This window comes from Alosa sapidissima, chromosome 21, assembly GCF_018492685.1.
Source record: "Alosa sapidissima isolate fAloSap1 chromosome 21, fAloSap1.pri, whole genome shotgun sequence".
Lineage (NCBI taxonomy): Eukaryota > Metazoa > Chordata > Actinopteri > Clupeiformes > Clupeidae > Alosa > Alosa sapidissima.
Window position 1 is genome coordinate 23288865 of NC_055977.1, and position 22974 is coordinate 23311838.

General features: G+C 44.3%; 1 protein-coding gene across 1 annotated transcript; it reads right to left on the reverse strand.

Moving 5' to 3' along the window:
- Positions 1-41: 41 nt before the first annotated feature.
- On the reverse strand, positions 42-22787 carry trpn1 (transient receptor potential cation channel, subfamily N, member 1). The gene is made up of 29 exons (XM_042076450.1): positions 22468-22787; positions 22060-22161; positions 18507-18602; positions 16853-16966; positions 16345-16449; positions 15382-15480; positions 14829-14930; positions 14075-14176; positions 13269-13367; positions 12915-13115; positions 12547-12648; positions 11923-12021; positions 11469-11597; positions 10945-11073; positions 10533-10649; positions 9888-9986; positions 9476-9676; positions 9247-9345; positions 8765-8971; positions 8087-8188; positions 7150-7248; positions 6838-6996; positions 6535-6642; positions 5650-5847; positions 5218-5424; positions 4072-4529; positions 2850-3775; positions 2343-2489; positions 42-1938 (listed from the first exon to the last, which is right to left on the reverse strand). The coding sequence occupies exons 1-29, from the start codon at positions 22612-22614 to the stop codon at positions 1784-1786; spliced, it is 4908 nt and encodes a 1635-aa protein (XP_041932384.1). The 5' UTR covers positions 22615-22787; the 3' UTR covers positions 42-1783.
- Between the last annotated feature and the right edge of the window lie 187 nt (positions 22788-22974).

Sequence of the window (22974 nt, forward strand, 5' to 3'; positions counted from 1 at the left end):
GTCATTTTGACAAAATCCAGACAAACCAGAGGAAGGCAGGGTAAAAAGGCAGAGTGAAAATCTGCACTTCAAAACTTTATGTAATGAATCATGAAATACAGTGCTGTACATGACTCTGCTTTGTTTTACTACGATTGTAATTCAAAACAGCTGGGTAGTGGAATTTGTTGAAAAATATTTATGACATGACAGTTCAAATTATAGCCTACGGGGATTTACAATGTTTTATACAAAAAGCACATAATGGCAGAATATTGAGACATTCTCATGATTTACTGAGTGAGCCACATACAGTATATAATTGTGTGTATATCAAAGCTACATAAAATTCTGATTAGAACATAATAGTCGGCTGGAAAGAGAACTGTACACAGCACAAAGGTCATCATAAAATATCCACACAAAGGTCATCATAAAATATCCACACAAAGGTCATCATAAAATATCCACACAAAGGCACATCACACATGACTTCGTTGAATTTCATTCATCGTAGAAAAGCTCCATACGACACTTCGTATCGTAGTCCCATTTAGGCCTAGAGGACACTAGAGGACTGTCCATTTATTAAAAAAAATAATAATAATATTCACTCCCTGAAACAACTTGGAGTGTATTTTATTGAGTTTTCATACCATAGCCATACCATACCAGTTTTAACAAAGCATTTTTATGAAGAGTGGCATGAGAGTTTTTTTTCTGAACTTTCTGGCTGCTTTACATTGACCACCTCCACGTTATCTTGTCTTGTTAGTACTATGTTTCGTCCATCAACAGCACTCTCGGAGTGGTTCTACTATCTTCTGTCCATCAGCAGCACTCTCTGAGTGGTTTCTCTATTTAAAAAATCCCCGATGGTCTTATTCGGCCGACGTACTCTGACACTGACTCATGGACTGTTACAAGCTTTAATGGCATCAATCAGCCAAAGCACAGCCTGTGCTTGATCCTTCCACTAGCCAGTAGACGAATGACATCCTGTCCTGTCTCACCCGCTACGGAGAGAGGCCCTGGTTTCCCAAGCATTACAGACTTTATTAATAGGAGAGCTGTGAATCCCCTTGTTTAATTTAGACCCCAGCGAGTTGAGCAGAGTGGGTACAATATTTACAGATATTTTACACAGCCATAATTTAAAGATATGCGTTGTGGAGTTGGGAACAACTCTGTTCACCCATAAAGGCTCTATTAGCTGTCTGTGGATCTACATGTACATTGAATACAAGTATATGTGTGTTAATGTAAGGATCTGCAAAATACTTTCAAATGTTGCCATAGAGCTCCATGATTAAGTGTGCTTCTGGAGTTCGTTTCAATGGTCAACAGTCAGAACATGATGACAATATTAGTCATACAGACAAGATTACACTTGTAGTAAAAAAAAAAGCATGCTAAATACATTCAAAGAGATAAAACTGCAAGAGGAAATTATCTTACCAAAATGGCAGTGTTGTGAATGTCAACCTGAAGTTAGGTTCATTAGTGGTTATTTAATAGCCACATGCTGTCTTGTAAATATGGTCCTGATTTACAACACATCTTGGTTTCTGTAGAAAGTATTGTGAGCTAGAAACCAGAAATAAACAGCATACTTGCAATGCTAACACTAGACCCGACAGTGGCTATATCACCAAATGGCAATTACAAGCACATGAGAACCTAACAAGGCAGTGTAATGATGTTACAGATGTTACCAAACATTGACACATCTTCTTGATGTAGTTAGGTTCTCAAGTAAAGCTGCTTTTTCACCTCACAGTTACATTCTTGTCTTGTCACATTATTATCCTTCCTTCTCTCTCTCCAGTGGGTTACGGTCCCTCTGTGGCTGTCCATGGAGGGCGAGGAAACGCTGGACCACCGCTGCCCAGTCCACCACCTGCTCCACCCGCACCTGCCCACTGCCCATCAGCCTCGGGGCCAGTGAGGCTTCACCAACTGAGCACAGGACACAGCACGACCCACAGTCACAGCATGGCATGGTCACATGCATTTGCAGTCAATTAGCATGCAGTGCTAATCTAGAGTGACTAGCTATTTATTTAGCCCCTAAATGACTTGAAATGATGGTAGGCTAAATATGCTTACTTAGAAACCATGTGCTAAACCTTTCATTTGCACCTACTATGCAGCTCTAGTTCAACTACAGTTTAAAAATCCGGTTCAATTAATGTATTGTAGTCATGGGAGAAGCTGCATCCTCTGCAACAGCTCATAAAACTGAAATATGAAATAACAGAAGGAGAGTGCATACAGTAGAGGCAGTCCCCTTGATCCTGCTTTGATTGGTGTGTGTTTTGAAGTGGAGAGAGAGGAGGGAGGAGGGGGGGAGCTGTACTTGCCCTCAGGAATGACCTGTGTCCTCCTGTTACCCCGCATCCAGCTGACGGATGAGTGGGCAAGCATGTCCAGCGAGCGACTGTCGGACAGACCCTCCACATCCTCCTCCTCACCCATCAAATCACGGGCCTCCGTTGAGCAGATCTTACCTGCGATGGGGGACAACAAACACGTCATTTTTAAAAATGCACGCTGCATCACACACTAAACCGGTGAAGGTTACAAATTATACTGTTTTTGCACATTTCACGTCGTTACGCCTCTATAAGTTTTTTGCCAAAGCCGTAAGTCTCTCAGGCGAATCTGCTTCCTGAAAATCTGACTCATCTGTTTTTCTTATTTGGTAATGTATGACCAACAGGTTTCATATTTACACCATTGACCCAGAGAGCACATCATTCGTATTACCCAAGCCCAAGCAGGATTAGCTTTTATCAGTAAGAGTGCAGTTCTGTTTAAATATTTTATTACTGACTCATGCTAATAATTACAGGACGATCATAACAAACCTCCATGTTTGCACAGAATCTTGGCATAGAAGAACAGGTTGGTGAAAAGATTGAACGGCGACGGTGTTCCGGACTTGCGGCTCATGTCACGGATCAGTACGGCCCGACCAAACTTCCACTGCATGTCCGACTGGGCCTGGATGCGCTGGTAGGTGTCGCTCATCATGGCGATGAGCAGGTTGATCAGGACGATGACCGTCACCACCAGGTAGATGCCGAACGCCAGGTGGGCTACCACGGCGGCAGCCGGGGGCGAGCGCTCCAGGGCAGGCATGGCTTCGGGCTCGGTGAGTCCAAAGAGGGCGAAGAACAGCAGCACCGAGACATCGAGCGGGGTTAGCTCCGGCTCTGGAGCGTCCAGGGTCTCAGTGGCGTTGTCCGGGTCCACGTCTCGGACATTCGCGGGATACACAGGCTGACACACGGCAGACAGGCTCATGGTGAAGGCCGCGTGGAAGAGCACCAGGATGACGGCAAAGCGTCCCAGGTCCTTCATCAGGTCACGGATGATGATGGCCCAGGGTCCGAAAAGGTGGTGGAAGGTGAGGAACTCCAGCAGCTGGATGAAGCCCAGCGTCATGGCCACGGCCAGCAGCACGTTGCGGGCGAACAGGCAGTGCAGGTGGCTGGGCGGCCACCACTGGAGCACCACGGCCAGGAGGTGCAGGAGGACGGCCGCCAGTGAGAAGCCCAGGAGCATGATGCGGATCCAGGCTAGCCCGGCCCGCTCACCGGGGTGGGTGAGCTCGGACACCACCATGCCACAGAGCCAGGCCAGCAGGAGCCACTCTGACCAGGCTGGGACTAGGTGGCCCAGGGAGATGGGGTTGATTGGGGGGTAGACTATGGTGAGGATGAACAGAGCCAGGAGGAAGACATGGGACACCAGATGACTCATGAACTTCACAATGGGTATGGTATTGAATCTAATGGGAAATAATAATAATAAAAGTATTGAAACATTTCAAATTGCTAGGATGAATATTTGCCTTTCCCCCATATTCACTCTGGCCAATATTTCAACCCACGGTAGTTTATATTAAATTTTATAGCAAATATAGTCTCTCAGTCTTTCTCTCTCTCTCTCCCCTCTCTTAAAAGTGCTATTCTGATATCTGTCCTTTATTCACAGAACCAAACATGAGTACCAAATCAAGGATGCCCAAACCAAGATGAATGCAACCGGTACATAATTAGACTCTAAAGAGAGTGTAACTCTAACCTGTGCTTGAGAGGCAGGGACAAGACCAGCCAGAGCGGGGGACAGAGCAGCAACCCGAAGAACAGCAGCAGGATCTTCCATGAGTCCCACTGCAGGCTGCCGAACCACACCTCCGTCAGGTACTTCTGCACAGCAGGGTGCGACACCACGCCCTTCTGCCGGCACTCGATCAGGCAGTCCAGGACGCTGGCCCCGCGGTGGTCCACCGCCCGTAGGATTTGTCCCGCTCCACGGCCCCCGACAGCTGAGGCCACGGTGAGCAGGTCGGAGGCTAAGGACTCGCAGTGCCGCGCCGCCGCCTGGAGGTCCACAGCGCGCTCCTTCTCCCGCAGGGCTGCCTGGCCCAGGGCGCGGGACAGACGCACAGCCGTCTCCAGTGGGGCGGTGGAATGGAGCACCAGCTCGTCCAGAGCCAGGTTCCCATTCAGGCGGCCGCACACCATCAGGTCAAACACAAACTAGAGGGATAAGAGGAGAGTAGATGTTTCGGGGAGTGTAATACTAGTTCAAGGCTGCCCTCTAGTGGCTGGATAGACATTTGGCATCCACTGGGAAATTCCATTCAAAAAATGAATTTAGACATAGACCTAGTTTCTCCAATAAGCCCGAGTCACGCAAGGGTTCCTTTCTCAGGCAGGCATTAAGCCAAGTTTTGGACTTTATTTGCCATTTGAAATAGAAAATCTATTCGAAGTTCAGTTTTTGGTCTGGGCAGCAGTGCCTATAACAACAACAAGAAACCAGCCATTTAAAACAAAAATACTGTGAATAGACCGAAAAAATGAGAGGTACAGGCAGGCAGACTGAGAAAATATAACGCCAAAACAAAAAAATGAGTGAGACACTACAAACAAGGGAAGGGCCCCATATTGAAAAAGTGAAGAAAATGAATAGGTTTCACAACTGTCATGATAATTCTGTGGTAAATATATCATATATACATTTATTATTAGATTGGCATAACACCCTCAATATGCAAGACTAAAAAAAAGAAATGAAAGGGGCCATAATTATGTGTGTTGACACTGTAATCATACATAAAGTATATAGATATGTATGAGTTTTACAGACTTTTTCCATATGGGCAGTGGGAAGGGGGGAAAGAGAGAGACAGGATCAAATCCAAAGACATGAAGCTCAGCTAACCCTCCTATCCTCCAGTAGGTGTAGCGTGTTGTTGTCTCTGCACAGCAGGAAGCTGACGGTGGCCTGATGGTTCTCTCCAGCTGCGTACTGTAATGGCGTCCGGCCCTGGAGACACTTAACCCGCGCTGACGCTCCACTCTCCACCAGGAAACGCACCATGTGCAGACACCCAGCCTTAGCGGCATAGTGCAAAGGAGTCCAGCCCGTCTGAAAGGAAATGGGGGCTAACTACTACATTTGTCAGGTTTAATATCACAGTTACCATAGAATAACATTACTCCATGACACATTTGCTCGGTTCACACTAGCGTAGTTTAGCATGTTTTTTTCAAACTGATTAACGATAATAACATGTCCAGTTGTTACATGAAGTCTCCAAGAAGTGAACATCTCCATACCCACATATCCCTGCCCACCTCTGTGTATTATCACCTGGTCTGTGAGGTTGATCTCTGCCCCTTGGCCCAGCAGCACTCTCACCATGGCCACATGCCCATTGGCGGCGGCCAGGTGGAGGCAGGTGCGCCCACGTTTGTCTCTCAGCTGCAGCAGGGAGCCGGACCGGCTGAGGAGCAGACCCACCACGGCCGTGTGGCCACTCTGGGCCGCCAGGTGGAGCGGGGTGGAGCCCTAAGGGACACAGTGTCACCACATGATAATGCTAACATGGCATCAACAACTACATGCTAATGCTAACATGGCACCAACAACCACATGATAATGCTAACATGGCACCAACAACCACATGCTAATGCTAACATGGCACCAACAACCACATCCTAATGCTAACATGGCGTCAACAACTACATCCTAATGCTAACATGGCATCAACAACCACATGGTAATGCTAACATGGCACCAACAACCACATGCTAATGCTAACATGGCACCAACAACCACATCCTAATGCTAACATGGCGTCAACAACTACATGCTAATGCTAACATGGCATCAAGAGACACATGCTAATGTTAACAGGGTGTCAACAACAAAAAGTTAATGCTGACAATGAGACGACAAACTTCAGTTAAAAAACACCCAGCTACAATCACTAGGCCTACGAGCTTTTTCCACTTGATTAGGTATTTCAGGGCAAATAAACTGTTGATTTTCAGAATTGTAGTCTTCAGTGCTTGAGTATGTTGACATGCAATGACCACAGCAATGGTCTGAACAAGCTCATATGCAAGCTTTTGAATATGATATGGTTTGTGTGCTGGTTTTCAAACCCAGTACATTAGTGGGCACTATATGGGGCAGTTTGTGGGCTAACAGCAGCTGTGTCCGCAGAACTGAGGAATATAAGAGTAAACATGCCTGTGTGTCAGTCTCTGCATCTGCCTGCACTCCAGGAGAGTTTAGCAGCAGCCGCACCACACTCTCATGGCCTGACTGGGCAGCCAGATGCAGGGGAGTGTATCCTGACTGGGGGGGGGGGGGGGGGGGGGCAGAGAGAGGGAGAGATATTAATATAATGCTGCCAAATCTTCAGTCATCCCAATAAAGCTTATTGAACTGAATAGAGAGAGAGAGAGAGAGAGAGAGAGAAAGAAAGACAGAGAGCTTTCCTGTTGTTCTGAATAATAGCTTCTGGTAAAGTGTCTGCCTGTAGGCCTCTACCTCTGAGGGAGGTGGCTGTCTGTGAGAGCCCTCTCCACTTCTCTTGAGTGTGCTGTGGGGACGGTCACTGCGCATGGTGGCAGGCACCTTGGTCAACATCTCTCTCACAAATTCCACTTGACCAAAACAGGCGGCAACATGCAGAGCTGTCAACCCTGTCTGGGAATGCACACACACACACACACACACACACACACACACACACACACACACACACACACACACACACACACACACATATACACAATAAAACTGTTACATTATATTACTGTAATGAGAGATACCAAATGTGTTTATTTCTGGCAAAGTCACCTTAGAGCTGCTGATCTTCAAAGAGATATTGTTCTTCAGCACCTCCAGGATGTGAATGTGACCACTCCTGGCAGCCAGGTGAATGGCTGTCATTCCTTCCTGAAGACAGAGTGTGTTGAAACAACAAACATTGTCTGAAACCACCTCAAATGATTAAATAGCACAGACTGAAACCAATTACCGTATTTTCCAGACTATAAGTCGCACCAGTCAAAAAATGTGTCATGAAGAGGAAAAAAACATATATATAAATATATATGTGTTGCACTTGAGTCGCAGGACCAGCCAAACTATGAAAAAACTTATACAGGGTTCCCATACCTTGGTTAAGATCAAATTCAAGGACCTTTCAAGGACTTTCCAGGCCCAATATCCTTAAATTCAAGGACCTAATGTGTCGATAAATTTCAAGCGTGGGCATGGTAAAACTATGTTACCTCAACAGACCAAGGATACCTTGTCGCAGTTTTCTTTTATTTTTGGTCATATGACAGATGGTAGGCATATTCTATTTTTCATGTTTGTATTTTGCATAAAACTGAGCTGAAATAAACTTGTCCTAAACAAGTTAAACTCGTTACCATGAACCTCGGTTTGATTATCAGAATGTTAAATTAAATATTTGGGCAACAAACACTACACGTGGGAAACACGCAGAAATCATGCTGGCCGTGTACATGTTAATAAGCGGAATTGTACGTAATTGTATGGATATTTTTTCCTCAAAAAGAAATTCAAGGACTTTCAAGGACCTCCATTTATTTATGTCTCTTTTCAAAAACTTTCAAGGGCCTTGAATTATTTTTTTCAGATTCACAAACTTTCAAGGATTTCAAGGACCCGTGGGAACCCTGCTTATAGTGCGACTTATAGTCCGGAAAATACGGTACACAATTTCATACTCTGGCTGACACTGAACTCAAATGTTGGCACTCACAACGTCCTCGTCTGCTGCTGAGGCTCCGGCCTCCAGAAGGACCTTCACAACCTCCGTGTGACCTCCAGCTGCAGCCAGATGTAGAGGACAGGAGCCGTTGGCCTGATGAAGTATGGGAATAGAGAGGGTTAAAATAAAACAACAATCACCATGCTCACCTCCATGTAATATTTTGTGGTTCAAACATTATGCAATTATGTGCAATTATGTGGTCTAAACATTATGCAAAACACTTGGAAGACAACCTATTTCTAGATGACTGCAAGACATGCAGAAGTGTTGAGGAACTTCCAAGATATGTGGTAGACAAGATCAAAAACTCTAAAGTCTAAACAGTTTATACTTTATACAGTCAGTCCACAAATCATTCAACTATTCCTGAGACAGCAATATTTACTTTTGGATACTGTATGCGGCCTCATATGGTAAGTATTATATCACATTAAGTATGCTATTTTGCCAACTACCTTTTTCATGTGAAAAGTGCCTTATTGATTTTTTTCTGGCAATGATTTTTTCTTGAATTCACAATTACGCTATTTTTCCCTTCGTACTTAACTATGGTGGTCACAGCCCTGCCGTGTCCATTTCAAAAACATACAGAGTATTCCATCACGGAAACCATGTGAACCACCATTCCACCTCCCAGTGACATTCCAGTTGGTGATGTCAGCTGACCTTGTTGTGCAGTGTGCTCACGCCCCCCTGGTTGAACTTGAGCAGCTCCCTGATGACCGCGACGCTGCCCTTTGCCGCGGCGATGTGGGTACAGGTGGCACCTTCCACGTTGGCCAGGGTGGCTAGCTCCGGCCGGTGCTTCAGGAAAAGCTGCACCACCTCAGAGTGGTCATTCTCTGCAGCCAAATGGAGGGGTGTCTGCCCATGCTGGACAGGATAGGTAAGAATTTGATAAATTACAGGAGAAAGAATGCAAATTACTATAATATATTAATGTACATTTTAGAAAATCAAAGTACTATAAAGACATACAATGCATTAATATATATGTAGATACATATAGATAGGCAGAAGGAGAGATGTATGAATCTGTGGTTTCACAGATGAGCAGATGGATTGATTAAACTCTTCTCAAAATGTTCAAATAAATGACTAGATGGATGGAACGACAAATCAAATCAGCACAAAGAACTGAAACTAACAATATCAGTGGCAGTGATGTCAGCTCTCAGCTTTAACAGGCTACTGCAAACGTCCAGTTGTCCACTCATGGCAGCGAGATGCAGAGGTGTCTGTTTATTCTGGAGGACAGGGAAATAATAATTGCATTATATCTGTGAGACAGCAATCTTACTTGAAGATCCACCAACAATTTGCATAGTGGACAGTAGAGGAGATTATAATGGTAGGGAGGATGTGGTCCTCACTCACAAGGGAAAGGGCGTCTGTACTGGCCACGTGTGTCTCCACCAGCAGTCGGACCAGACGGGTGGAGCCGTTTTGCGCGGCTAGGTGCAGTGGCGTCAAGCCCAGTTTGGTCTTTGCGTTGACAAAGGCCTTATGGGACAGCAGGAGGTCTGCAATGTCTTCATGGCCATTCTCAGCCGCCAAATGAAGAGCTGCCTTGCCATCCTGCAGAAAGGAGTGCCCATAGTTACCATACCACACGCTCTCAGACAAACCAACCATTTCATCATATTTGCTGATTCAGGCAAAAAAGAAGAAGAAAGAAAAAAAAAAAAAAAAAGAAGGCAGGGGAAGGTTCGTCTAAAAGCAATCGCGGTATTCCTTTGATGCGGACTGGAGCTAGCGGCAACAGAGGAAGCATCCATCGAGTAGTCACCTCATCAAAGACATCTACCCTGGCGTGGTTCTGCAGCAGTATCCTGACCACTTCCAAGTGACCTCGTTCGGCAGCCAGGAGCAGTGGGGACCAGCCATTCTGTTGGGCACAGCCAACAAAAGAGAAAGCCTTTGACTTAGGAATCCTTCATATATGAGAGACACAGAGAGAGAGAGAGAGAAAGAGAAGACAGAGAAGAAAGAAAGAAAAGAAAGAAAGAGAAGAAAGAGAGAGAGAAGAGAAAGTGCCCTTGATAGACAGAAATAGCAAGAGACACTGAAGTGACACAAAAATAGAGAGTGAGAGACAGAGGAAGAGTTGGTGATAGAAAGAAGGAAGGAGTGAGAGTGTGCCAGAGACCAACAGAAATGGAAACAGAAACAGAACAGTGGGAGAGAAAGAAAGAACTAAAGTAAAAACAAGAAAGAAAGAAAGATGGAAAGAAAAAAGAGTGAAAAAGAAAGAAAGCAAGAAAGAAAGAAAGAGAATGACCGTCCCATAATCCTAGAAAGGCCTATTAATCCAGCCTGCGATCTGGCACAAGCAGACCAGCTTTTCCCACAGCCCTCATTAGGCGGCGAGCGGAGTGGCATACGGTTCTCATCAGCCAGCCAGGCGGGCGGGCAGGCTGGCCGGGCGCCGTACCTTGGCATGCTTGTTGACAGCCATCTGCAGGCAGCTGGCAGCCACGCCACGCAGGATCTCTTGCAGGACAGCCGTGTTTCCCACCCGGGCACAGTAATGCAGCGGAGTCTCCCTTAACTACAGGACCACACAAACACACAGCCGAGCACAGCGACTCAAAGTGTGCACTCATTATAATATAGTCTATAAACAAATCAAGGAAGGCAAGGTCAGCACATCTAAACACATCTAAAGGCAGCACATTGACAACACATCGATCAAAGTTTTCCAACTGAAATTATGTAATATTTTAAGTAAAGACAACAAGCCATTACCAAGTAATACGCATTACTACTGAATGTGCTGAACTACTGATTTAGGTCAGTTCTACAATTCCTCCAGATTCTCCGTGAGGAAGTGTAAATGTGCAGACCTCTCTTGTTGTTTCAGTAACATTGGCATCGTACTCCATGAGGGTTCGGACGATGAGGACATCCTCCCCGTTCTCATGGACGCTATCCTTCCTGAGTTCGGCTGCCAGGTGCAAAGAGGTTTCCCCCCTCTGCCAACACACATGGTCACATGGCATCACTGACATTCATTTCACATTCAGTTTAATTGTAAGTTTCAAAAGAATAGATGGGTATCAGAACACTAAAGAACACCATCAGATATTTTATTTCGAAGGTAACAAAAGTTATGATGGAGAGATTTATCGCAACACTATAAGAGCCTGTATCCAGTTCTGTCAGAATTTAAGGGTCTGTTATTTCTCAGATACATAAACATCCAAAAGCCACGGTTTCATCTGTTAGCGATTACCACTGGCACACACACGCACACACACGCACTCACTCACGCACGCACGCACGCACGCACGCACGCACGCACGCACGCACGCACGCACAGACACACAAGGTCTTCTGTGTGTGATAGCTCAGGCAGTAGCAGTCTGACCTGGTTCTGCTGCCTGACGCAGCACTGTGCCCTGTCCAGGCTCCTCTCCCTGGTCAGGTAGCTCAGGATCTCCTCCACTATGGGAGCATGGCAGTGGCGAACAGCCACGTGGAGGGGATTCTCTCCTGCCTACATAGGACCATTCGGTGGAAATATGATTATTAGAAATGTCTCACAGGGTGGTTATAAGAAGGTTATAAGAGTGACAGTAATAGGGAGGGTGTGAGTGTTTGTGTGCGTATGTGTGTGTCGTGTGTGTGTGTGACTGTGTGTGTGTGTGTGTGTGTCTGTCTGTCTGTTTGAAGGTGTGTTTTTATATTGTTTCAGGCATATTTGCATATCTTGAGGAAACCTGAAAATGTTCTGTTGCAGAAAAAGGTAAAAAATCGCTACAAAAACTAGATGCATTCATATATTTACAAAACAAAAATATGAAACCCATTCGCAGATGCACCTTAGATTTCCATGTCAGGTCACCTCCCTCTTCTATAAGAGACCTCAGCATCTGAAGGCTACCGTGGCGAGCAGCGACATGCATGGCAGTTTCCCCATTCTGGAGACGACACGGACACAAGAAGAGGTCAGAGATGACTGCAGATAGCGATTTTGACATATTAATAATATTCTTAGAGACCAATAATCCCCACAGAGACTATAATGATTATCTCTGCCAAAGTGATATTTTTGGTTTGGCTTGTATGTCTATTTGTCAGCAAGGTTACGTATTAATAACAGGCCCGATTTTTCATGAATGCCATCCCCTTAATGAACGGGGATAGCGAGGACCAGGGCAAAAACCCAATAACATTCTGAAACTTTAAACTTTTGTTAAGATTGCGAGATATAGCAAAATGGCCTTGGTGGAGTTATCCAGTCTCCAAGTGCCCTTCTAGTTTTCCATGTAATGTTGATCCCTTCAATTTAGACTCCTTAAGAGGCTTAGACAGACTTGAGGTTGACATTTTTTGAGGGCTTAGATTCTGTCGATAGCTGCTTCTGTCTCTTGAGGGTCTGGAGAGTGATTTGAGTGGATCTGCTCGTCTTTGGAGTGTTTTGTGGCGCGGTGACCCCTGCTGACCTCCTGCTCAGCGTTCACATCTGCCCCGCTCTTCAGAAGCATCTCGGCCACCTTCTCCCCCTCTTTCACGCGGGCAGCGATGTGCAAAGGTGTCTCCTGATCCTGGGTACGCAACCCCAGCCCCCACACACACACGCACATACAGAGAAAACACACATGAATCACCCTGACCTATCAATCCATCTCTTTCAGTCTGTACTCGTACTTGATCTTCCACACATAGGATCTATATGCCTACAAGAACCACTGCACAGTTTCTATAATGGGGGTTTATGATGTCTGTAGCATCTCTAGAATTATAACGATGCTGTGACCATTCATCATGACACACTACACATCCGCACTACAATATCACCACGGAGCTTCACCTTGCCACCGTTGAGCTGGACTTTGGCCCCGAAGCCCAGCAGCATCTGCACCACCAGGGGCTTGCAGTATTGCACAGCCACGTGGAGGGCAGTAAGGCCATCTTTAGTGGTGGCGTCCACCTGCGCCCCCTTCAGGAGCAGAGCCTTCACTACAGCAGTGTGTCCACGTTTGGCCGCGGCGTGCAGACAAACGGCACCAGACTAGAAGAGATTATGGGAAGGGAATAAAGAGAAACACTATAATCAATCAACAGTCCACATGAAAATCTATCATCCTTCATCACCAAAGGCTTTTTGGTAAATAGGTGTAGTTCTCTGTCAGTGAATGCCATTATCCTCCACTATGTCGTTCACCTTATTGGGCATATGCAGGGGGACGCCTTTCTTCAGGAAGGCCAGGGCAGTCTCAGGGTGACCACACTGAGAGGCAACGTACAGCAGTGTGCTGCCATCCTACACAACACACAGGGACACACTTTTACAAGGGCAGAAGCTTGAATGTTATTCTATTGCTGTAGTTGTAGCTCTGTAGCTCAACTGTTAAAATGCTTAAATGTTAATAGTTTCAATGTTATTCCATTGCTGTAAGTCGCTGTGGATAAATGCGTCCGCCAAATTAATACATGTAAATGTAAATGCAGTATGCAGACCCAAAAAAGAGAAACGTGTCTGGAAAAACAAAATCAGCTTAGAATATTTTTGTTTAGATAGATAGATAGATAGATAGATACTTTATTGATCCTCAAGGGGAAATTCAAGAATTTAGATGTGGTTTCAATGAGTTTAGTATATCTCGGTTAGATTTTCGTTCGAGAAATCTTTTTTGGCACATTTGAACTACATCACTGATGAAGATGGAGTGCTATTTTTTCTTTTCAACACCACAAACGCATTACTGCACCTGTAACAACTTAATGCTGGAAAACGGAGTGTTTGCGTGTGAGAGACCAAAACCGTGAATCTCACGCCAGCCAGCGAATTCTGGGAAGCCCCAGAGGCACTCATAATCAGTTATCTCTGACTACTAGCCTGGAGGCTATCCCACACCACCTGGCCTTCTGGACCCTCTGTTTTCTTGGACCGAGAATCACATTACCCCTGAAGTTGAACGATTAGCTCTGGCAAGTGTGGTTACAGCAGGAGGCAGAGGTGGCCAATACCTTGGTCCTTGCCAGCACGTTGGACTTGAACTTCTCCGTCAGCACCTCCACAATGTTGGTATGGCCACGTTCGGCAGCAACATGCAGAGGGGATCTATCCATCTGGAGCAAGGACAGAGGAGTCAGTACACAGTTAGAGAGCCACAGCGAGCTACTGCACACTCACCTTCGAACCTTCAGAGTTTCATATGAACACCATGATGAATCTCAAATATGCAAAGATGCAATAATTTAAAGGCGTCAAACAATGAATTAGTTGATTGACTGATTGATTGATGGAATAAATGATTGATGGTTAAATGAACATATCGATGAAAGAATGAATAAGTATACATGACAATAAAGAGCAGAAGACAGAAATGTCTTTAAAGTGTTACAGTAGAAACTGTCGGAGCTATGAACAAATGTCCTTATAAAACAGCTCTGAATGATTATCAGCCACAAGCTGACATAACGTCTGGAACATTTAGGACAACTGTTCAGCTTTGACTGCTTTGAGATTGATCATGGGGTCCTGTGATAAGAGGTTTAAGTGACACGCAGCCAACTAAACCTCAACACGGGTGAGACACACAATCATTTCATCGTGGAAAACTCCAGCAATGATCTGCTGCCAGCATCCATTGTGTCTAGCAGTATACTCCTTTGAGGCGGCGAATGACAAGTAGACTGTTAAATGGTCAAACTGGGGCCTATCGGATCAGCACCGTCTGAGGCCCAGTGCCCACTGACTCACTCCACACACACTGCTCACCTTGTCTGCTATGTTTGGGTTGGCCTTGCCCTGGTAGAAGACCTTCAGAGTGGCCTCATCTCCCTCCCAGGCAGCAATGTGAAGAGGGGTCTGGCCCTCCTCCTGCAGTCAGTGGGGGACAGAGGAGACACCAGTCACACAATCTATGGCACTCACACTACACCCACCTTTACAGAAATAATGACAACAACAACAACAACAACAACAACAACAACAGTCTTGTTCTACCAAGTCTGTATGGTACATGAATGGTACAGTGCAATGATACCGTGCAAATACTAAAAACTTGTGAGCACTCCTCTGTACATGACATTAAATTACATCACATACCTGTAATACTCAGGGCAGGGTAAGTGTTAAGCAGGCATTTACAAATTATTATTTAAATGTACTGTATTGTAAACAGGATACCAAATGTTGAACTTTCATGAGCTGGTGGCTGGTCACATCTGACACTAGAAAAAGAACATCTTTGTAGACAGAAGTGAATAATGTAGAGCCAATTCAGATCAAAGTTTTCATATAATGCTCCATAAAATGGGGTCATGCTCACATTCTGGAAGTCAACATTGGCCCCAAACTCCACCAGGATCTTTGCCATCTCTGCATCCTTTCTTCGACAGCAAATATGGAGGGCAGAGTCTCCGTCTCCCTGGTAACACAACATCCTTTGTTATGTGCATGTCTTGTCATCTGTGACACTTCAATGATAACCTCTTTTCAGATTTTGCTTCTCTGGAAAGGATCCCCAAAATGTCAAGCCATTGGCGTAATGAAGGGAGAAGCTTTAATAAACTTTCATAGCGATGTTGTGTAATTAGATTACATGCCCCGAGCAATTGCATCAGTTTAAATATCCTGCATGTGGGCAAAGAAGACTATAATATATTAATGCTGGCTCTGTAACCACAGCGCTCAAAAATACTGAGCAGTAAAAACCCAAACACAAAGTTGATAAAGATCAGGCACGGCTCCAATCAGCTCTCCAGACACTGTAAAAAACTGTGATAAAATGGCTCAGAGAATTAAAAGCTCTCCCATGTAACTTTACATTGTTTTATTGATTGGACATAGACACACACACACACACACACACACACAAAGACACAAACACACACAGAGACACAGACAAGCACGCACGCACTTTCAACTGCAACTGCAGATTCTTAAGGATATATTTATAAGCAATGATGGCATGAAAATGACTATGATATCGGTATGCCGTGATCCTTGTGGATGCATCTATCATCAACAAAGCCACTGGAAATCCTTGTCTGACCCACCTAAGATGGAGCAATATCTCAAAATGTCTGATTGCCATTTGGCTATACTTTATTATGTAATTTCCACAAGTAACACATTCCCTGTTGCAGGAAATTCATGACTGACTGCTATGGTTGATTACAACTGACAAATATGTCTCTAGTCGCCTCTGTGTCAGTATGAAATGACACTATTACAATTGGCCTGGTATCTGGGGCGTGTGTAACTATGGGATGGCGCTGCCAGCTCTTACATGTCTCTGGGCCCGCAGCTGAGGCTCTGATAAAGCTCCAAGCAGCTCCTTAACGATTCCAACATTCCCTGATTCAACAGCCAGAAGAAGTGGAATGCAGCCATCCTGAAATGAAAATTACATTGCAAAATACACACACACGCACGCGCGCACACACACACACACACACACACACACACACACACACACACACACACGGAAACAATGATACGGTCTTGGCATGTCTGAACGGCTGGTGCCCAGCCAAAATGAACAAGAAGGGTTAACACCACATTCAGACAATACTGGCGTTCTGTTACTGTCTGGTAGCTACATTGGGTTCCAACACCAATATGGGGATATAAAGAAAGTCCAAGTGCAGATGCAATTACACCATAGGAAGGGAAATATATGCTGCCATTAAATTATCCTATATCTAACTGATAAAACATGTTTAATGGCCAATAAAATACACCTTTTTCTGTACATTTGCAATATGCCAAAACTGAATGATTCTCTAGACATATACCGTATCTGGGTGCAGACGGGCATCCTTGCTGGAGAGTTTGAGGAGGGTGTGGACAGCTCCGTGGGATCCTGTCGGTCGGCATGCGGCAAAGTGCAGAGGCAGCTGGTCCTTGGGCTGTATCATGATCAAAAACACTCTTAGTCTTAGGCTTAAGGTGTCCTACTCTAATCCCAATAGAAACAAAGAGGCAAACTCAAAACTGTAATGTAATAAATGTGTTGTCTGAGGAATTTGTCTGGTTATTCGGATTACAGCAAAGAACCCATAAATCATTCATGCTGACAGGACAACAGTCCATATAACCTCCGCAGAACACATGAAACACATGATGAGCCACTGGCTAGTTCTTAAGGATGATGAAGATTTGTCTGGTATTTAGCACTTTTTATCCAAAGCCACACGGACTCGCAACGACGGGTTTGGGAATCCAACCCGGGTTCTTAGAGGAACACTACAAGTGTTATATCAGGCTAAAATGGTTACTTCATGAGAACAACCCTAGATTAAAAGACCAATATACATATAAAAGAGAAACAGTTTAAATTAATTACATCGACATACTTTGCATAGCAATTTGTGGTCTTGCAAAGCAATTGGTGGTGTAGCCTACTTCATACAGTACAAAATGTTAAATTCAGATATTTAGAGGTCTATTGTCTTCTAAATTGAATTCAGTGGCAATTTAAATGCATCACAAGAAATTAAATGCATTTGGGATACAAGACATTAACTGCATATTAATGTGGTTGCAAAACCACAATTGTTCCAGTCAGAAAGTAATTATCCGTGTGTAATCAACAGAATGCTATGGGAGAGTGTGTTGTACATCACTGACAGACTGCTCCTGACCCAAAAGCCTCATGGCGGCAATTTTCCCGCCTCTGTGTTTTGCCTTCAGAATGTGTGACAAGTGATGTTATCCCCCTCACACACCCACACGTCCCCAATTTTGCTCTCAGATTGGTCTAAATGAAAACTCTCTCTCTCTCTCTCTCTCTCTCTCTTCACTCATTCTCTCTCTATACACTCAACTCAAATGGCATTTTGAAAAGTCTTGGTAGGGGGCATTCTGTTAACCCTCTCCATACAGTCTCTAGTGTTGCTGAAGCACTGAAAGTCTGACTTAGTTTGTACTAAACAAATCTATCACAAACCCCCAAAAGTCTAACACAAATCCCACCAAAAGCAAAGATTTGTAAGGCGGATTACATATGCATTCAATATTAAGAACATTCTGCACAAACATTAAAATCACATCAGACTTTGGGTAGCAAAGCGCAGAGGATCCTGTCCATCAAATCCTCAGTGCGTCAGAATCCCTTAGCTTCCCTGCCAAAACTTACATAAATAATGGCAGTCTCAGTTAACATTTGTAAAGTAGAGAGAAGCTATATGCCAAACCACTGGAATGCCACTTTTCACAGACTCTTCTCAGCAGTTAATACGCTTGCCAGTAAAAAGAGACAGAGGTAGAGGTAGAGAGAGAGACAAAGAAGGAACCAGAAATAGAACGAGGTCAGAGAGGAAGACACTGAAAAAGGATGGGTGGACAAGCAGACAGTGGGACAAAGGGAAGAGGGAGACAGAGAAAAAGAGAGAGAGAGAGAGTGTGAGAGTGAGAGAGGATGAGGGGGTGTATGGGTGTGCTTCCTACCCCTCCAGGAATATTGGGGTCTGCCTTTCTTGCCAAGAGTCTCACAATTTCGTCTTTGGAGTGAGCTGCTGCTATATGCAAGGCTGTCCTGCCATCCTGTGGGACACAAGAAAACAATTCACACTCTCAAAGTCATCTTAATGTGTGAATTGCTTTTCAAGCCTTTCAAAATATGAAACGTTCCTGGCAACTCTGCAAAATCAAACACATGTGGGTATAATGACTTCATATAAATATGAAAGTGGCTTTTTCTGAATGTGCACCTCACTGAAACAATGGATTGGGAAGCTTGAGGACTCCACAGACACTTTTCCCAATTTTGTGAGTTCAGGGGTGCTCAGACACCGTTCAGTCACACTTTTACAAGAACCACCAGACATTCCAGCAGTGGGACCTAGGGTGACGGCATATGTCAAGTCCTTTCGATCACCCCCTTTTCAAAGCGGACACATAAAATATTTCGAGGGGGCTTTCCACGAATTTAAGGGAGTGGAGACGGGGAGAGAAGATTGAAGTTTGGCAGCATATATAAAGCAGGCATTAGTTTTTTTTTTGCAACCACTGTCAAGATGTGGTGTGGTCTATACCCGGCTGATGGAGTGGGATTACCAGTTATTTACAAAGACAGCGTTTTCACCCTACATTATGGTATTTTAGGCCATGGCAAGGAATAGACTGAAGGCTGAAACTACATACTGTGGAGCACCACAGAGAAAACAATTTGGACTCCCAGTAATAAGGAACTGCCGAAATTCCACAAACCCCCAAATTATTTTGGAAATCACTGAGCAGGGGGGAAAAAAAACGGTTACCTCAACTGGGACAAAATGGCTCTGTTGGGACGCGCAGTGAGAGCACAATGAGAGCCAAGTAAGGAAGCAAACACAAACACCCCAAAAAATTCCAGGGGGAAGAGCAGTTACCATGCCAACACGGCGATGGAAAGCCGACTCCACGGGCCTCGGGAGGGAAGAGTGCAAAATGTGAGTGCCAGGCATGTGCCGTCCAACTATTGCCACACTAGCGCTCATGTTAATTACACGCATTAACTACCAAGAGGAGGCCCCCGCTAAGGACACTGCCAGTGCAAACAATTCCTGGCTCCTTCCCTGAAATGGTCTTAGGTAACAAGCACTTACAGAATTTGTCCAGGAAAGCACAGCTGTCAACCTGTCAAAAAGAGCCTGATGGAATGACTTAACACTGTGGGATGTGAGTGAAAATGGAAGGGGATGGGGGTATATAAAGACAGATGCAAGGACAACTCTGAGGGGTGAATGAGGGCATTCGAAAAAGTCAGATGGTTGAGCTAGAGCGTCTGAGGTGAATTGGGTCTTACCGCACACCCTTCCCCACAATGCATACGTCAAAACCGCAGCCTCCGAATGTGTTAACGACCGAAGAATTCCCCTCTGTTATCCTCATTCGCACGCCATGCCATTCTGGGCCAGAGGAGCCATAGGAGCTCATAGTGCTTACTTGAGACTTGGGCTCAACCACCCTCTTTTTGGATAAAGCCTTAACCTTGCCAGACTCCAGTAAATTCTCCCAGGCCAAGCAGCACAATGGACACCGCATATCCATGCACTGAGGAACAAAGCTGGGGGAGATTTATCATCTCAGCACACAAGCAGGCTTACTTTCGACATTAAAGGGGCAATTTATGTTTGTTCTTTTAGGCCAAGGTTGACCTATAAATGCTAGCGGTGCATTTACGATATGTCAATGTGGTTTTCAATGGTTGATAAAAAGCTGTAGTCTTTGACTTAGTATGAAGTGAACTGGTTTTCTAAAGCCATGGCCTTTTTATGCACTGAAATAAGCTCAGCAATCTTATTGAATTCCGCAGATCAGGCCACCTATGATAGATGCATGTGAGTGGTTGCATTAAAAATAAATAGATGAGCAAAGGCCCACATCCAAAGATTTTGGGGGCTCACATGTCTTAGGAATGGACGCAAGTAAATCTCTCAATAAGTCAAAGTGAAGTTCCTTTAGTGAATGATGTGTTTCAGATGACATGGAAAAACGACGGCAGGGAAGGCGTCCATAGACTTCCAGCTGTAAATTAAAAGGAAAATGTAATACATCATATGAAAAGCAGAAAGCGTCCAAAAAAAAAGAAGTGGAGGAAAAGAGAAAAGGCATGTTTATTGGAAACACAACATTTGAGCTCAGTCAAAACAGCCTGTCTGTTTAATAGTGGAGATTGTGATGCTAACTGTTATAATGATTCATAATTTTGCGTTTTCCGAGCCGTAAAATTCTATTAATTATTCCTGAATGAGCCATTTGGGCCTGCTAGGACGTGTAAAAGGACCTTTTGATAATCTCAAATTGCTGGTAAAAGTCATGGCTGCTGCCACTGAGAAACTGGCACCACTCTTAACAAGGTTTGGTCTCCTTCCAATTCAACCTCAATTGTGATGCCGCAGCCATATTTGGTGAGTAGGAGGTTAATGAATGCCATGCCGCACTTCAAAGTGACATCCGTCTTTCTTCATTTATCTCTCTTGGTTAAGCTTGGATTTGTGTTTGTGTGTGTGTGCGTGCATGTGTGTGTACTGTATTTATGCATGTGTATGCATGTTCTACCTATCTATCTGTTCTGTGCACCTCTTTTATGTTCCCAGAAGAACACAAATGAATAATTTTCATACAAATCCGGGAAATACTTCCCACTGGAATAAAAGGAACTCCCAGATAGCCTGCCCTCTCTGCGGCCAGGGCATGTTCCGAAATACGAAATGTTAAAGGCTTTAATTTGTTTTGTGGGTGAAAGAAACAGTGTGGATTAAATGGTTTTAATGACAAATTGTGGGGAGACAACACCTGCAGCAAAGCATTATGTCACCACTTTATGGGCATGTTTTGTGGGAGGGTTCCAGGAACTAGCTGTGACTGGGCAAATGACTATGACACAAAATACTGGAAAAAAGATTACAGAGGTATCATAATAGTTCTTAGTGATCGCTGTATACTGTATGCTGACACATTAAATGTGTCCAAAATGTAGAGACTGTGAACAGGCCATTTTTGTTTGTTTGTTTCATTCTTGTTCAAGTAGTCATAAAACGGAGCATTTTAGGGTCTCAGAAGAAAAGGTCAGCAATAACAAACAATCTAATACTGCATTCACACTTGCATTCTCCTAATGCCCAACCCACTGTGAGATAATGGCCTTTTCCCTGGTACTGTACCTCCTCAAGACCCTCAATGCCACTCAACACAACGTATCTTTGATGACTTGAGGCAAGAGATTGCAAAGTACGGGATACAGAAAGCCTTTACTTGTTAATTCTACAACAGCACATGACAGGCAAAAATACACAAAAGTAGCCTACTTTTAGGGAGTTACATTTTTAATGGATACATCTTGTGATTCTTTATAAAAGGGTACCTCTTTTTCCACGCTTTTGAGTCCTTGCTGTTTTAATCACTGCGAGTGAAAAGTTACCTTTTCCCACTGCAGGCCTACATGTCATGGTGATAAATGTTCGCATTAATTTCAATGTGTCTGTCTTTGTAAGTAATAGGTTTGGGTCTGGCTCACCTTGCTTTTGTCAGTTGGGTTGACTCCCATCTCCAACAACCTCTCCACTACAGCCACACGGTTCTCTTTCACAGCAATTATAAACAGACTTAATCCTGACTCCTATACAAAAAAAAGACAGATAAATAGGCTAAATGTAATACTGACATATTTAATATTGCAAATATTAAATGTAGAAAACTATTAAAATATTAAATGTAGAAAAGTATTAAATGTAAAACTATTAAATCTTCTACATCACTATGTAACAAATTTCTTTCTAGCCTAGTAAAAATATAAGACGAAAATAGTTCAGTGGGAAAAAGACTCCATAATATCAATGAATATTTTGGTTGTGACAATGCAAACTAGTGATGGAAACTAGCATGACAAACCATGAGGCATTAACTCAAACAGAAAATGTCTTACCTCATCTGTCTGGAAGATTTCTGGGTCTCCTTTCTCCAGCGCTTTAATTGTCTGCTCGACCGCAATCCATTCTCCCTTGAGAGCAAGCTGCATGATCCGCTGGCTGGACGCGAGTGATCCGGAGTGGACAGAAGAAGTTTCAGACATTTTTGAAGAATAGACTACACACTCTTTCTAAGTCGGCAACTAGATTAAAATAGTGGCTATGTCAGCCAGGCATGACAACTGTACTACTTCTACAGTAGCAGAATATCATTGAAGACTTGTAGCCTACAGTGGGAGAAAAGACAATGATGGTCTTAGCAGGTGAATGCAAAATGCCGCCGTTCAGGGATGCAAATTGCTGTCTCTGTAGGAGGCAGCTGAGGGTACGCTTCTCTGAATGTTCCAGGACTATCCGGTAGCGACCACGCAATCACTGGTTAAAGTTTTCTAACTCCGCCTTCATCTCCTGTTACCTTGGAAATGTTAGTAAAGGGAAAAAAGCTGCAACTTCAGAAAAAAGTG